At 46.6% G+C, this 17501-nt stretch overlaps 1 protein-coding gene across 1 annotated transcript in view; it reads left to right on the top strand.

The window, feature by feature from the left end:
- The window catches only part of ZCCHC2 (zinc finger CCHC-type containing 2), a 55070-nt gene that overhangs the window by 24171 nt on the left and 13398 nt on the right, over positions 1–17501 (top strand). The window contains exons 2-9 of the mRNA XM_069569115.1: positions 1724–1835; positions 4345–4421; positions 6613–6684; positions 8259–8371; positions 10275–10369; positions 12914–12997; positions 14499–14556; positions 16535–16667. Of these exons, the coding sequence (XP_069425216.1) occupies positions 1724–1835; positions 4345–4421; positions 6613–6684; positions 8259–8371; positions 10275–10369; positions 12914–12997; positions 14499–14556; positions 16535–16667 (744 nt within the window). The remainder of the gene's footprint in view (positions 1–1723; positions 1836–4344; positions 4422–6612; positions 6685–8258; positions 8372–10274; positions 10370–12913; positions 12998–14498; positions 14557–16534; positions 16668–17501) is intronic.

Here is a 17501-nt window from a genome sequence, read left to right on the forward strand (position 1 = left end):
AGTTGGACTGTGAAGAAGGCTGAGCGCCAAAGAATTGATGTGTTTGAACTGTGGTGTTGGAGAAGACTCTTGAGAGTCCCTTGGACTGCAAGGAGATCCAACCAGTCCATTCTGAAGGAGATCAGCCCTGGGTGTTCTTTGGAAGGAATGATGCTAAAGCTGAAGCTCCAGTACTTTGACCACCTTATGCGAAGAGTTGACTCATTGGAAAAGACTCTGATGCTGGGAGAGATTGGGGGCAGGAGGAGAAGGGGACGACAGAGGATTAGATGGCTGGATGGCATCACTGACTTGATGGACGTGAGTCTGAGTGAACTCTGGGAGTTGGTGATGGACAGGGAGGCCTGGCATGCTGCGGTTCATGGGGTCACAAAGAGTCAGACATGACTGAGCGACTGAACTGAACTAACTGAAATTATTTATATGGTTTGGGTTGGGAAATACATGATTGTGTTATTGTTAAAAGAATTCTTATGTCTGCCTTTTTTTATTCAATAATATTGAAAGTTAGTGAGTGCCATTCAAAAGTTGGATGGTGACTTAAGAGGTCGATGCTCTCCTCCTTCTTAAGTGTTTCTGTGTATACAGTCTTTATTTCCTTGGGTTTCTAGAAGACGACACACCGTGAGGCTGAAGCTTAGCTCCCAAGGGTATCTGTTATGATGCCTTATTCCTAGGAATAGGGTCATCAACTGACAGCTCATACTCACTGACAGGTCAGAAGGCATGGTCAGACTATAGAACAAAATATTTTAAATTAGAATTCTAGGAAAGTTTAACGTCTTCTGTTTACTTCCTTTTTTTATACTATTAAAAAATTAATGTGTATTATTTATTGCAGGTTTGTATATAATTAGCTCCTGTAACTGAGATAATTTTGGTCTGAATAGTGTTTTGAGATTCTGAACATGAAGTGGGGGAGGATAAGGTATGAATTCTGATATAGATCCATTATAGAGCTATTTTAATTTTTGGCTTACCCAGTGGGTTAGAGTAATAACATATTGGGTTGATCAAAAGGTTTGTTCATATTTTTTCATAACATCTTAACAGAAAAATTGAACTTTCTGGCCAACCCAATCCATGATGGTGTTTGAATTCTGAGAGCCATGTATAAGATTTGCAAGCTCTTCATGACTCCAGGTAGCATTTCTGGGGATAAAACTTACTCTAGTTCACTAATGGTAGAGCACCTAGTTGATATTAGATGGTTTAGCATGAATAGTAAACTCATTGTCCACACACGTTTTTGCTTAGATTTGTGTATTGATGATAGCCTTAAATTTTTTTTTCCTAACAAAGCATCTTGTTAGACTATCACTAAGACTAAGTAGTGAATTAAAAAATTGCATAAAAACATAAAAAATGCAGATGCCCTTACATCTGGGGAATAGCATAAAGGCTACCATCTTTTTATATGTGATCATGGTTCACTTGGGTAAGAAATTGACATCGTTGGCGATTCTGAATAGCGGTCTGCTGTGTGTAACCCCCAAACTGGGACAATTAAATAATTGATAGAATATTGCCGTTAAATAATATGGCTATCTCTTTCCTGCTCTGGCGCCTTGCTTTTCTGCTCTTAATGTGTAATCACCTATCTTATCTCTGGAATTGCTGTTGAAATTCGTGCTGTTAGAAGTATCGCTTTAGCTTATTTTTGTGGCATTTGTTTTTCTTAGTCTCAGATGTAGATTAACTTGTGCCCCCCTCTCTCCTCCAGAATGACTCTTCTCATGGTGATTATATGCCAAGTAACGAGGCCAGTTTAATAGAACAAGCCCCAGTACCTCATGACGGGCTTACTGTGACACCTCACAGAGCCCAGCGAGAAGGTATGTTGTATTTTTCCTAAACTTTAAACCGTCTGTACCCAAGACTGCAGGGCGCTGCTGACACTGACTAACTCGCCCCCTTGCCCCTTTGTGGAGTACAGAGCTCTGTGGCTCCTGGGTTTGGCTCAAATGCTGGTCCTCTCGCTTCCTTGAGTCTGCGTCTGGGCTCCAACTCCAAGCCCCTGGCCCATCCCAGCCCATGCTTGTTCGGTTCTGCCTTTCCTAAACCCGGTCGCATACTTCTGGAGGGCAAAGGCTTTAACCTCTCCCCAAAGTGTTAGCACAGTGCTTCAGCTGTAGAATGTGCTCAAGGCCTGCTGAAAAAGTTAATTTTACTGACGTGCACTGTAAGAGAGAAGAGATTTCTTGCAAGCACATGCTTCCTGCACTGATGCAGGTTTCAAGAGGTCTGGGTGGGGGAGTGAAAGGACGTTGCCCACCGGAGAGGAACGGGTTCACGTGCTCTCTTCCCTTTACATCTGGGGGTCCGTTAACCTGCTGAGGGAAGGTTTGGGGAGGGTGAAAGATATGCGGTGAGCATCACAGTTATAACACTCAGCTAACAGCTTTGAATTGATGTCATTCTGTCTCCTTTTAGTTCCGATAATAATCCTTTTCATGTAATACATTTTTCTTCACAGAGGAAAAATAGATGGGAATGTTTAAGGTTTAGAAAACGTTTACGTAATGAACTGCTTCTGTTCAAGATTACTGAATCTTGAACAGTAACCTGGAATCCTGCCTGGTCTGCTTCAGCCAGGCTCCGTGAAGCAGAGTTTGGGTTTACAGTGAAGGTCCCTTGTGTTTTTCTTTTTTTTTTTTTTCCTTTAAGATAGTTAAAAAATAAAAAGACTACATCAAAATGACAATAATTAACCGTAAGGTGGTACTTGCAGATAGTTTTTCTATATCTTTACCTTTTAAACAAATGTCCGTAGTCCCTGCCCTGCGGTTCTTTAATTTGAGAGCTGCAGGGCCTCCCGTTATCAGCCACCCCTCACCTCATGCCCTCTGTCTCCCTCACCTCGATTCTGATAGATCACAGCAGGTAGAAGTGAAATGGAGCCCAAGCCACAGCCAGGCTCCTGTGCCACACTGCCCTGCGGCCCCCTCTCTCAGCTTGCTTTCAGAAGTAGAGCTGCTTCATATTTTGGAACATTGATTAGTTCAGATCGTTTTTATTTAATAGCACCATCCTTCACGTAATTGAATAGAGCAGCTTTTGGAAACAGCAGGCCCCTCCCCTCCTCCAGCCTTCGAGATACGCAGCAGTTCTGAGCCACTGCAGGCTTCTCACCCCACCCAGCGTCTGCGGTTGTTTCGTCTCCATCCTCAACGTTCTCATCCACCAAGGGAAACTGGCCCAGAAGCAGGCCACCAAACACTAGACATTTGGAAAGTTAACACAAAATTCTGGTAATGGTGTCTCCTAATGTCTGTTTGCCAGCAGATTTCTGTAATCTCAGGGTTCTTGCTTTCTCAGTGCTCACCTGTGGTCTGTAGAGGCTCACTTCTTCCTGCACACTTCTGCTCCTTTGTCTATTCTCCTTCACCTGTTTCAACTTCTTCCTTTAAGGCAAAGTGAGTCCTTCCCTTTTCTTTTCCATCTCCTGTCCCCTGTGACTCGAGCGGTGACCTTCTGTTGAGTCACTTTCCTAGCTTCTTCCCTGTGACCTTTATCATCTTCATTACGATTTCTTCAACTTATACCCTGAGCAACAAATTTTTTTTTTCCTTAAGTCCTCATATTATCCTTAGTAGACTGGCTCTTTTCCCTTTGTAAAGAGATTTACTTGCTAAGGTGGTAACTTCTATTGAAGGATGCATGAAATGAGGACTTTGGGGATTTGCACTTTGACTGACTTCATGAGTGAGCTGATCATCTTACCTGGTTCAATTCAGTGTAATTGTTCTTAAGCCACCAGTGTAATTTATGACCACTTTGTATAATAAATTGTGAGAAGTTTTACTATAGTGAACCATCGTAATTCATTATAATGTTGTTTGTGTTACCACTGTATGATATTAAGGGTCATACTTGAGGGAAACAGTTTTTAAATTCTGAATTGGAAAGAAGTCTTTATCACTTTCCTGTTACTTTTGAAGAGTTCCCCACCTCATTTAATAATTTTTTCCAGTTTATACCTAATCTGCCTAAATAACTGAAAGACTCTAAAGTGTGTATTCGTGGTAATGTGAGTTATCAGGTGTGAAGATTCCTCTAGATAAGCAGTCTTCACTGCAGGCACCTCTCATTATTTATCTCTGGTGCTTGGCAGAGTGCTTGGAGCGACTCTAGGCACTGCGCATACTCATAGATGCAGAAAGAGACTACTCGACTGATGGGCAGCACATGGCTGTGCTTCCGGGTTTTTTGGTTTTATTCCATGATTAAGGCCAGTAGTAAAGATGAAGATAAATAGCTTAACCGTTTGGCTGTGTCAGGTTGAATAACTGAAATGTGTATCTAGTCTCTGTAGAACAAGTCAGCATGTTTTCTTTCTTTCAGCTGTACACATTGAGAAGATAATGTTGAAAGGAGTCCAGAGAAAAAGGGCTGACAGATATTGGGAGTACACCTTCAAAGTAAGCTCCTCTCACCCGAGAAAGAGCCTCACACTGTGTTCAATGGTCTTTTGGAAGGAATGAAAATTGATCTTTGGAAAAACTAAATGGCAGGTTTGCTAACTTAAGAAAAGCTGTGCACATATCTGTGTTTGTCTTAATTAAGGGGGTGTGCTGTTTCCGGTATATACTGCATGGTTTGCCCAGATTAAAAGATGTGTCGCGTCAAGATTGCCCTGACAGTTTGATTAAAAAGAAATAAGAGCCTTAGATTTAAGTAAACAAACCTTTAGCAGGTGAAAGTGAACACTCAGCAGTGTTTTGAACGTCCAGCGACAGGCGTCACCCTCCATGGCGGTCTTCCCTGGCGCCTCTCCTCCTCTTCCTCTGCGGCTGCTGTTTCCTGGCCCTCGTTGCCTGCTCTGGTCTCTGGTTGCTCTGCTGCCCTTCTGTCCGTCACACGGTGTCTGACTGAGCACAGAGCCCGGTGCGGTCGGTCCCCGCGGCTCCTCTCTGCCTGTGGCCTGTGCTGTGGACCCTCGACCACATCTCCCTCCTCCCTGCCGGGCCGCACCTGCTAGCCCTGCTCTTCAGGCGGGCCGCCCGCGCTGGAGCTGCAGGGCGGAGGTGTCTCTGTGCGCCCGCCCCTCGCTTCCTTCTGGAGGAGCTGCCCGGACGTCTGCGGTTCTGCCTCACGAAGTCGCTTCTGGTCCTCCAGCAGGAGGTCTTTCCCTTCATCCCGGGTGTGCTGCCATCATCCCTTTCCCAGGTTCTTGTACTTGGGTTACATGGTATTTCTTTCCAGAAGGCTGTCATCTCCGAGAGAGCAGGAATCATCATCCTCTGCATCTCACTGAGTCTGACTTGCCTAGTTTCGTTGAGTAAGTTTTGGGACTAGCTTCTGCCTTCTATAGAAGCGTCCTCAGTTTTCAAATTTTAAGTCATCTCCACATCTCATGTACATTGCGTGACATTCGCCGCCAGCCGCTCCGCGCTCTTCACTCAGCTAGCCCAGCTCTCCTCGCGCTGCTGGAGCTCTCGGCGCGTCCCTTCCATGAGGCCTTCATGTTCTCTGGCTCTGCACCATCTGTTGCCCCCGGGTTGAGCTCCCGCCCGGGCCATTCTTGGCGCCTGTCTCACCTGCTGCTCGCAGCCCCTGCTCCGTGCCCAGCGCGCTGTCTGTGGAGCCCTGGTCACTGACGGGCTCTCTCTGCTCACGGGCTCTGGTCTTACTCCTGCACTGGGCTCTGTCCACAGAGACCTCACGGTCTTGTCCTCTCTGTGTCCTTTCATAAGAACAGTGTCTGACACCAGGAGCTGCTCAGTGACCATTTGAATAATTAGAAGTCATTTAAAAGTCATACCCCGTTAATAAGGATATTTGTTTGAGGGTTGCTGGGTAAAATTTTGAAGGTATTGTTAAGTATTTGGTTAATTGTGGCATGAGTAGTTGCTAAGGCTTATGTGTTACATAGTTCAAGTATTTACTCAGCTCAGATAATTGTAAAGCAGAAATTATTAGTGGGCCACCACTGAGTCCATTGAATTAAAAGTATCCAAGAAGTAGGTGGGTAATCGATCTTAGTTCTGGCTCTTCTGCTTGCTTAGAGTTTGAATCTATCAGTTAGCCTTTTGAGCTTTAGTTTCTCCGTCTGCAAATGGAAGGAGTCATATCTGCCTCATCCACCTTAATAGGACTTTAAAGCATTAAGATAAAGATGATGAAATCTTTTCCTAAACTATAAATTCCCATAAAAGCACAATACAACACTACCAAGGAGAGGCACGGAACCCGGTACTTCTCTTAAGAATGTGCACTTAGTAGGTTTCAGGAGATAGACTTTTCTTTTTCTTGGGGCTTATATCTACACTCTCCAAGTGTCCTTTTAGAGTCCTACAACTTCTCCAACAGGAATGTAAGACATTCTCCTTTCTGAAAAATTACTAAAATGTAGTCATATTTATAGAAGACAGCTTTTTTTGAAAACCATGCAATTTGAAAGAAATTTTTAAGTAACATGTCAATATACAGTTAATTTTAACAGTTTTGAACAAATTATGATAACAGATTAACTTTATATTTCTAATTTGTTGATATTGATAAAGTTTAAGTAAGGTCATCTGTTTTACACATGGCTTTTTTCCAGTCAGTTCTTGCCTGAGAAATAACTGTATAGTATGTGTTGTTTTTTTTTTTTTCTTTTTAAATCAGGTAAATTGGTCTGATCTTTCAGTCACAACAGTAACAAAAACCCACCAAGAACTACAGGAATTTCTACTAAAGGTAAAAATACAGATTTTATTGTTAAAATGATTTTGATGTCATACACAGAATCCAAAAACTTTAGCACCACAGTAAACACCAGGAATATTAAAACATATATGTAGAGGTTGATTTACAACTCTTCATGAACATTAGCTGTAGAAAATGTCATATTATTCTAAGCATAGATGTTCTTACGTTATATTGCTAATATAAGGAATTGAAGGCTTTCCACATTAAAAAAAAAAAAGGAACCTTATTATTCCCAAGCTTCTTGTTGAGATGTGTGTTGTTGGTGGCGATGTGCCCAGCACCCAGTAAGGTCTCTCCTCTGGGTTTCCTGAGCTTTGACTGTTCTTTTTCTTGACAGATTTCATTTTTTAGTCATACAACTTCTGGAAAGCTTAGATTTAAAAAAAAATATATATATATATATATACATAAATATATAATTATTAGTCCCAAATAGATAACTTATCCTTCAGAATCACAGTAATTAATGACCCCCTGTTTAGCCAACATTTGAATATAGTGTTTTTTCTGTAAGACCAGTGCCTTATCAAGTTATATGAAATAAGTGGCAACATAGTGTACTTCTAGGAACGAATTTCCTATTATAAAATATCCTTTCAAGTTTACCATATGTCTTTTTTTTTCCTGTTTACCTTCCTTTTAAAATCATCTGCAAAATGTAAGAGTAAAAACTGTCCCCTTCACAGTGCTCCCTAACACTCTCTAACTTTTGCGAGGCTGATGGGCGGCACTTAGAGTTTGCTGAAATGTGCAAGAGGAGGCCGGGCCTTTCAGCCCCTTTTCCGGTTCGGTGGCCGCCTCCCCTGCTGCTCAGTGGCAGCTGTGTCCGGCACCTGGATTGTTCCTCTGCCCCAGAAGGACAGCTCCATGGAGGCCAGGTGCAGATTTCCTCCTCCGCGCTGTATCCACAGCGCCGGACACAGTCCTTAGGACACGGTCGGAGTTTGCACTGTGTGTTGACTGCACGAATGAACGAATTCAGGAGAAGAGTTACAAAAACTAAATGGTTGCGAGGTTTTGCAGATGGTTATCCATCAGGCCTCAGTGTTTTTAAAGAAGAGCTTCTAGCATGCTGAGCTCGGCCAGGACTGAGCTGGGGCTCCAGAGGTGGGGACTGTTTGTGTAAAACTTGGGGTTTTGCCCCGTCGTTCCCACGTAGCTCTTCACTGGGAGTGTAGCGTTGGCAGTCTGTGGTGGCCTGAGCGTCACCTGTGAAGCAGGAGGCACAGAGGTGGTAACTGCAAAGGCAGGCCGCACTTTGCAGAAGGCTATTTGAGCTCCGGGAAATGCTCCGTTTAACAGAAGCGCCACGCTGTGGGTGTCCGGGAGCGGGAGGGAAGTGGGGTGAGCGCTTCGGGAACCCCCACCCCGTGTGGGGATGCCCTGGGGACCCCGCCCTGCTCAGCGCTGCTCCAGGCTGCAGCCCTGTATCTGGAAGATTTAGAAAAGGAACGGCTTTGGGGTGATGTCTGAGCAGGAGGCACTTACCTCCCTTTTATGCCCCTGGTTTGTGATGTATTTGCCAGTGAGAGACGTGACGCTGGCCGGTTTTTGTTTCCTAGCTTCCCAAGGAGTTGTCTTCGGAGACTTTTGACAAGACCATCCTCCGAGCCCTGAATCAGGGCTCGCTGAAGAGGGAGGAGCGGCGGCACCCCGACCTGGAGCCCGTGCTGAGGTGAGGTCTGCACGCCGCGCGCTCCTGAGATGAGGTCTGCACGCGCCCAGTGAGCCTCAGGCTGCCCGTGGCCGGCCGGGGCTGAGGACGCGGCGACATCTCTGCAAAAGTTATATTAAAGAAGTGATTTTTTCTTATACTTCCCTTGAGAAACACCCTTGACTGTTCTGTGTGGCTGGGCCGTGGCCTCAGCACCATAAGTCGGGTTCGGGACTCGGGTCCCAGTTGGTGGGCGCCGGGTCAGTGTCGCTGTCCTTCACGCCGCTAAGAAATGCGGCAGCTGTGAAGGAGGAGGACGACGGAAGAGGGGGGGAGCGAGTGTGCAAGTGAGGAGGAAAGTGCGTGAAGGAGGACGTGAGTGTGCAGGTGAGGGAGGAAAGTGCGTGAAGGAGGAAGTGAGTGTGTAAGTGAGGAAAGTGCGTGAAGGAGGAAATGAGTGTGCAAGTGAGGGAGGAAAGTGCGTGAAGGAGGAAGTGAGTGTGTGGGGGAGGCGGCGATGGGGCCAGTACCGGGCCTGGGGTCTGCGCTCCCCTCCGCCTGCGCTGCGGGTCAGGAGGACGAAGGCGTGGTAGGAAGCGTGCGTTTGGGGCTGGACGCCGTCTGTCACGCCGCAGTGCCGTCTTGTTTTCCTTCCGTAATTCCGCGAGCAGGTCATGGCCGCTTTGCGTCCTGTTTGGGTGTAATTGCTCACTCGTGGCCCTGTGGCAGTGAATCTGACGAGCCTGCATGCTGATTAAAGCCCCTGCCTTGTACTCGATATGACTGTACTTCTGACCAATTAGCTGGTTTGTAAACATAACTGGATAAATAGAAGCCTTTGGATTTTAGTCCCCAGCCTTTGGTACTGTGTTCATACCTGAAATTTGGATGAGCTCCATACTTCGCATCTGTTTCTCGTCCCTCTCTCCGTTTCCCCCTTTGTCTTCCTGTTGTGTTTACCTCCACATTTTGAGTTCCAAGAAGCGGTTTTTTCTAATGCACGAGGAAGCTTCAGTCCATAAGGGTCAGCTCTTGGTTTGGTATTTAATGATTTTGTAACTAATCAGAATGGTAGGTCTGAAACATTGGGGAGACAATAAGAACTATATTTTTGAATGAGCACTTAGTGAAAAGGGATTTGTGTGTTGAGCAGGGGGACAGTTTAATATGTGTGTACTATTTGAGTATCATAACCTTGAAGAATGTTGATATTTCCTAAGAGGAAATTGGAGCCAAAAGGCCACATGCCTTGTTTAGGGCGACTCAGCTTGTAAGTGATTGAGCTGGTGTTCACATTCCAAGTAAACTTTCCATCAGACTGTGCTGTAACTCTTCCCCTTTTGTAGGGAAGACCTCCACTTGGAATCCCCTAATGACAGTAATACAACACGAGGAAAGCTGTTTTTAAAGACAGCGGCTTAGACCCATGGTGTGGTGCACACCGAGGTGACCCACCAGCCATGCGTGCCTTAGTCAGCAGCAGTACTTGTGACCAACCTGGTGGTGTCTTGTAGCTTCCAGAACTCTCCCGATCCAGACTTCCCCATGTCTGTATTTTCAGGGAGTGGGACGGTTCCTTCATGGTGCCGCCAAATGGTGAAAAGTAACACCCGTGAAGACGGTAAAGAACCTGCAGTTGTTTTTCTGAGCAGAAAGGTGACTGTTAATAATACGTGTTGGGTCAGAATTGAAACCTTATCACTAGATTATATAAAGTTGAAAATAAGCCTTTTTATTAGATTCTTGTAAATAAGTCTTTTATTCATTTCCTCCTGTGGGAAATACATTAGTGAACAAATATTCTCTTCCTTAGGAAACAGTCTTTTGTACCTGAATTAAACTGCCAGGTGGTTTGTTTACCGTCTCACCTATCTTGTGGGTTTATTGCATGAAATTAACCAATCTCTTTTCTTTTTACATGCAGGCAGCTGTTTTCAACTTCATCACAAGCTTTTCTACAGAGTCAGAAAGTACACAGCTTTTTTCAGTCCATATCATCTGACCCTCTACACAGCCTCAGTAAGTGTCTCTGCTCCTCCGCAGAAATCTGACATTTTTCTGGCCTGGATTTCTTGCTTTACTATGCCATCCTGTATATGGGATTGCCATTTTAGTTAAGGTCAAGTAGCATACAAATTAGAAACATTGGTAGTTTTTAGTGAATTTTCACTGCAGTTTTAAAGAAAGTAACTTATAAAAGCTAATGTCACGAAACAGTAATGACCTGTATGTGAAAAAGTCTATAAAAGAGTGGATATATGTATATGTGTAACTGATTCACTTTGCTCTACAGCAAAAACTTAACAGCTAAATCAGCGGTACTGTAATGAAAATTTTAAAAGAAAAAAGCATAACATCACAAAACAGGGGCCAAGTATCTCAAACTCGTGGGCCTTCTGGATCCTCAGGCCCCTTAATAGACCTGATTCACAGGTTGCCAAGACACCCTAGTGCAGCCTGGATGATGGATAACCTCTGACCTCTACCCCTATTCCCATAAGGACCTCCCCAGCCTCCCAGGCTGGAAGCTCTGGCCTTACCCTCTCCACATTTCCCCTTCATGTCCAGTCATTTAAGGACCAAGCCGCACCGGACAGAGGACATCTTCCTTCTTACCCTTCTCAGCAGTCCCACTGCCAGGCCTGTTTTTCACGCACAGACTGTGCAAAGCCGCACTTCTCTCCGATTCTAGTTTCTCACTGCATTGTAACCCGCCCCAGGATTATCTTGAGGATCAGCGTGTTAATCCTCTTGTTGGTGTTCAGTCATTAAGTTGTGTCCAACTCTGTGACACCGTGGACTGCAGCACGCTAGGCTCTCCCGTCTTTCACTGTCTCCTGGAGTTTGCTCACATTCATGTCCATTGAGTCAGTGGTGCTATCTAACCATCTCATCCTCTGTTGCCCCCTTCTCCTTTTGCCTTCAATCTTTCCCAGCATCAGAGTCTTTTCCTTGAGTCAGCTCTTCGCATCAGGTGGCTAAAGTGTTGGGGCTTCCATCCACCCTCTGTTCAGAACATTAAACAGCCACTGTGAGGCTCAGGCCCTGTCATGAACATCCTTGAGCCTCCTCTCCCCAGCTTGAAGGGTTGGCAGCCACTCGGTACACCTGCCGTTTCCTATTCCAGGGTCTTGCTCTTTTGCACCCTTTTGTCACAATCTGTTAAGATCACACCTGTTTTTTGGGACCCAGCTGAAATAGCCGCCTCACAAGGGTGTTTCCCAGCCTCCGTGTGTGTTCCTGTGGTCTGGTTCCGCCCACATGTTTCAGCATTCGTCACAGTCTGCTTTGCATTTGGTTTTGTACACATCTATCTCAGGTGCCTTTTCTAACAAATATTTTGCCAGTAACATCAAAATAGTCAGTGCTTTCTTCTTGAACCAAGTGTGATTTTTTTGAATGAATATCTATAAATAGCATCTGTTTAATTCTAAAGAAGCATTGAAGCCGGAAGTTAAGCTTTTAATTCAGATTTTAGCAAGGCTGCCTAGGAAAATGTGCTCAAGTGAGTAGTACACACATAAATAAGAGAAGACTAGTCTGGAGAGTTCGGCAATTTATAAATTACATGAGCAATGCTAAAGAGGCTGGTAGATTTTTAAGATCTCAAATTGTGTGAAATGAAGATAGTGTATTAAAGGACATGTTTTGAAATGGTGGAAAATCTCAAGTTATTTCACCAAAGAACATATTGTTGGCAAAGTTCATTTTGCAGCCACTCCTTTAAGAAGGGGCTTCTCTAGTAGCTCAGACGGTAAAGCATTCGCCTGCAGTACAGGAGACCTAGGTTCGATCCCTGGGTTGGGAAGAGCCTCTGGAGAAGGAAGTGGCAACAACCACTCTAGGGTTCTTGTCTGGAGAATTGCATGGACGGAGGAGCCTGGCGGGCTGCAGTCTGTGGGGTTGTACAGAGTCGGACATAATTGAGTACCTGACACACACACTTCTAAGAAACGACAGCTCCATCCTCCTCCTGCCTCCCTGAAATAGCAATATTCCGCATTCTGACATCCGAGGAAACAGATGTTAGACACCCGAATGACTTACAGTGGTGGCCTCTGCAAGCCCCCTGGTCTGTCTGCAACGGAGAAGCGATCTGGCTCATGCAGCGTGTTCCGAGGGCCCGGGCTGGCCCGCGAGCGCTGAGCACGCTTCTGGAGCAGGAGCGGGAGGCGCTGTGCACCGCTACGGCCGCCTGATGTCGCCGCACTGTCCTGTAATCCCTGAAAGGGGCACGAGGCGTACACAGCACAGAGGCTTAGAAGCGCCGGCCCAGCCCATCTCCTCATTGTGCACCGGGCTCGCGGGCAGGAAGCCTCACCCAGTGGCTCCAGTCCTGCGGCTTCTGTGGGGAGAGCTGGCTGCGTGGCTCAGGGCCCCCAGTCCCAGCCCGAGGCTCTGTGCCAGGTCCCCTTGAATTCTTCAAGGTCCCAACTACTGGAGACGCACTCTGTACCAGTAACTCCAACTCTCAGCTTCTGTGGGAGAAAAGTAATCATTACACTGGTTCATCTCACTATGATAATTTCCCTAAAAATTAATGATATTTAATACTTCCTGCAGATAACTTACAGTCCTCTCTGAAGACCTCTAAGATATTAGAGCACTTGAAAGAAGACAGCTCGGAAGCATCGAGTCAAGAAGAAGGTAAACGTTGATTCCCTGGGATGAGTCCTGCACAGTGTTGTTGCAGGGGTAGGTAACAGGCCGTCAGCGCAGACCCAGGGACTGAGGGACAGAGTGTGGGGACTCGGTGTGTGCAAGGTGGCACTTCAGAGCAGGGGCAAAGTGTGTGTGATCAGTGGTACCGTCTGGCTTTCCAGTCAGAAGAACTATATAATTAGATCCCTACTTCTGTCGTGCACAGAACATTTCAAGTGAATAGCACATTATGTGTAACATATATAAACTTAATAAAAAATATAGAACTTGAGTTTTTAAAGGTTAGTACTGTGGGACAAGAAGGCTTTCTGGACAAGACAGAGCAGCATGGCCATAGGGGAGATCTTTCTGTTCTCAGTTAAAGCTCAACATGTGACAGAAAGCCACACTGAAGACATTTGCAGGGTATTTACAGGTGAAGACTACAACCAGACTATACAGTCTTCTAAAAAATCATTGAGAAAATCAGTCTGGTCAACAACATACGGAAAGATAAAAATAGGCAATTCACAGAAGAACTTTGAATGGTTCAGCCCCCTGAGTAGTCGAGAAAATGCAAATGAGAAACAATGAGAAATTATTTCATACCCATCAGATTGGCAGACTGTTTGGGAATTCAAGTTTGGGAATTGTCAAGGATATGAAGTAAGGGGAATTCTCACCCACTGTCAGTGGGAGTTTAAATGGGTGCAAGTGTTTTGGACAGAATTCGACGCTGCCGTGCAGTTGGGAGCGGTTCCTACTGCTCCCAGCATTTCTGCTTCTGTGAACATTGTCGCCCGTGGGCTCAGGGGCCAGGACTCGGGCCATCCCGGCAGCCTGTGGGGGAACAGCAGAGCCCTGAGTGTGACCCGAACGTTTCCAGTGTTGATAAAGTCACGAATGGACTGAGGCGCGTTCCCTCTAGGTGGCAGTTAAAATAAAGGATATTCAGAGTATATCCAAACGTGGCACCACTGTGTTTTTGAATACACAGATGGGTAGTTAAAAACGCGCACCTCAGCTAACCGCTGTAGGGGGAGGGACTGGAATGCAGTGGAGGGAGGCATTTAATTGTTCTGGGATGTTTCCTTTCTTAATAGAAAGAGGAAAATACAGAGCTATCCAGGAGGTGGGTGCATGGGTGTTGGCTTTATTAATACGTGTTTTTTTAATATATGAGGCATGTCATTTGTTTTCATGATTAAAAAAAAAAAAAGACCTGAAATTCAATGTTGTGGTTTTGCAGTTTAATGCTCATAGTCAACTTCTGTAGTTTTGGACAAATTTGATCTGCTATTAGGTGGAACATGTTTGAGAGGATATTTAAGGAAGTTCAGTCACTGACTGTGTCTTTGGGAAATCGTTTCTTTGAGGAATGTCCGTGAGCTTGGAAGCACTCTAAGTGGCCTGTCAACACTGTTACGGTCATAAGTCAGCTGTGGCCTCCGTTTGGATGCTGCAGAAGGGTGTGGCGTAATAAACTGTGTTTTTTCCTCCACTCTAGATGTGTTACAGCACGCCGTAATCCACAAGAAACATACCGGCAAAAGTCCCCTTGTGCAGTAGGTATCTCTTTCCTAAACCGTGCAGGCTGCTGCCTGTTTGTAAGTCACTGCCGCGCTTGCTTCCTGAGACTCAGTTGCCGTTCTGCCGTTTGACTGCTCGCTTATTTGTATCGGCTTTAGCTCGCTCTGCTTGCTTTCGGGTGTTTTTTATTCTGCTCTGCTCTTGTGTTAGCCGCGACAGCTGTGCGGACGCTGTTTCCCGGTCCTTGCAGCGGCCGCCTGGAGGTTCTCCTGTGTGCTGGCAGCGCGTGCAGGGCTGGCAGCGCGTGCAGGGCTGGCAGCGGTTGCGCGTGCAGGGCTGACAGCGGCTGCGCGTGCAGGGCTGACCCGTGAGGGCCTAGCAGCACTGTGGCCCCCTCGCCCCCTCCTCGCTCACAGGCTGTGCCCGTCATGCGCCTTGATTCCCTTTCAGACCTCATGAAGCCTTGTTCCATTCGTCTTCAGATTCTGCCATTCCGTTGCTCCTCATTCCTTCCCGGGTCTGAGCATCCTTCTAACTGAAGAGCATTGAGAATTTCCTGTTATCATTGTCTGCCAGTAATGAGTTCACTTTGTTTTTCTCAAGAAGAAATGTCCCTCTCGCCTTCCCTTTTGAAAGACATTTCTCAGATAGGACATAGGACTGCAGGCGGGTAATTATTTCCTGTCAGCACTCCGAGCGCCTGGGTCACTGTCTTCATGCCTGGGCCTTTGGTCCCTCACTTCACCTCCTCTCAGCCCGGTTTGATTTCTGCTGCAAAGCACCTAAAATTGTCCGTGTGACTTCCGACCCCGTCCCACAGCCGTGTGGTCCTCTCCAGGCTCCCGCCACGAGCCTGTCACCTCTTGGCCCAGGGGCTGTGTGGGTGCTCTGGGCCTCCGTGGCCCTGGAACTGGCCAGCTCAGAGCAGGAAGTTCCTTCGCCCAGGGCTCTGGCCTCACTGGTGGGAGGCTCCGGTTCCTGCCGCTGGGGAGGTAGCTGTGGGGACCCCAGGGGGCTTGAGCCTTTGCAGCTCCTGGCAGCCCCAGTGGCAGCCCCGCAGGCTGGCTCCCCCTCCTCCCATCTGACTTGCCCCCTCCTCCCTTGCTCCTGCTTCCCAGATGCCCGGCCGTGTCAACCATGCCACCCAGACTCTGCTTCTAGGGGGAGCTCAAGATTGCAGGTAGCCATCGTCTCCACCCTGTTACTCTCTGAAGGTTAGGGTGCTTCTCCAAACCCGGACTGTGTGTTTGAATTTTCCCATTGTCTGGTTTTCAGCAGTTCCCTGTGATGAGCTTGCAGCTGTCTTTGAGTGAACCCCCTCCTCTGCAGCCCTGGGTGCCCGCAGGCCAGGCTTTCCACCGCATCCCATGTGCTCTCTCAAGCTTCTGCTGCCGCCGCATTCTTCCCCTCTCCACGCCCTAGTCTGTTTTCTCATGACCAGATTTCCTCTTCACTGAGTTTTTTCATCTGTTTTCCATCCATTGAATTCCTAATTTATTTTACAGTTCTAGAATTTAAATTTGATTCCTTTTCTATTTTCCAGTATTCTTCCAAAATTCTGTCATCCTGTAGCTCTTGACCAGTGTTGAGCACTGTTAGAGTCCGTGTCCAGCAATTCTCTGGATTCTCTCTGAGTCTGTTTCTGTGGCCTGTTCCTCTTGATTTCCAGTCACATTATGCTGTCCCTTCCCTTGCCTTAGACACACACAGTCCGTAGCGATTCTCTCAAGATTGGGGTTAGTACCCCAGCTGTGAGCCATGTGGAATGAGTCCGGAGATAGACTGTGCCTTTGTCAAGCTCCTCAGAGACAGGTATTAATTAATAAATAGGTGAGAATGCTACGTACGGGCTTATTTTCATAGTTTACTTTTTTCCTTAGAGCTATTGCAAGGCACTCCATAAAAGACTAGCGCACTGAAGAAAGGGTTGCCATCGCCTCCCCCTTCTGTGCTGGGTGGGTGGGGTCTCTGAGGACAGGCCTCACGCTGGCACGGGCTCTCTCTTGCTCGCAGTGTTGGTGCAGGCTGTGCCCCGGTGGATGGGCTCCCCACGCGGTGTGCTGAGCAGAATGGGGCCATGGATTGGAGGGAGCCGGCCTCTGCCACCGTCCAGCACCAGGAGCAGTGCGTGGCCTTAGTTGACCAGGTACGGGGGTGGCTCTGTCTTCTGCCATGCTGATCAGGCGGTGCTGCTGCACCTGAGTCACGTCCTCAAGCACCGTGGGGTCCACTAGTGTATCTGGTAGGAAGAAATGAAGGAACATTTCAGTGTAAGACTTCGAAGTTAATTGGAACACATGACCTAAGCTCCCCTGGGACCTGAAGATGTGTATTTATATCAGTTTTATTACTCAGAAATGCTAATACATTTTATTGTGATGATGCCAGAAATGGTTCACTAGGGATACACCGTTATGCCGTTTTTTGCTTTGAAAGAATTATTCACATTTTGGTTCCTGTCTCGCTGTGGAGATGTGAACTTTGAAAACTCTCTTCCCTCGTGAGTTGTTGGGCCAGTTTGCCGGCACTCCCAAACGTGATGAGGAAGCACTCGCTTCTCAGGTGCTGGTGCAGTGAGGGAGCCGCGTGCTCCCCGGTGTGTCTAGGCGCCACGGCACTGCGAATGCAGGGGCGATGCTTACTGGGGCCACTCTGGAGGGAGCCACCTCTGGAAAATGGACCTGTATTACTGGAAACACTCAGGTCCAGATGTGAGCCTTTACTGGGCTGTGTTTTTATGAACTAAAGCACTAAAACATACTTTGAGAAATTGTGTTATTAACGTCATGCTTACTGACGGCCGACTTTCAGGTCCATCTGATCATCGTGCTTCTTCATCCGCTTCAGGGCCTGCACCTTTTCTCTTAGAGTTGACACAGTCGTGTGTTTTACCGACCTGAACTCGAGGAGAAGACTGGTAAACCTGTAGCAAACACCAGCTACTTGATTGTGTTTTTTTAGTGACAAAAAGAAAACACAC

This window comes from Ovis canadensis, chromosome 23, assembly GCF_042477335.2.
Source record: "Ovis canadensis isolate MfBH-ARS-UI-01 breed Bighorn chromosome 23, ARS-UI_OviCan_v2, whole genome shotgun sequence".
NCBI classification, from domain to species: domain Eukaryota; kingdom Metazoa; phylum Chordata; class Mammalia; order Artiodactyla; family Bovidae; genus Ovis; species Ovis canadensis.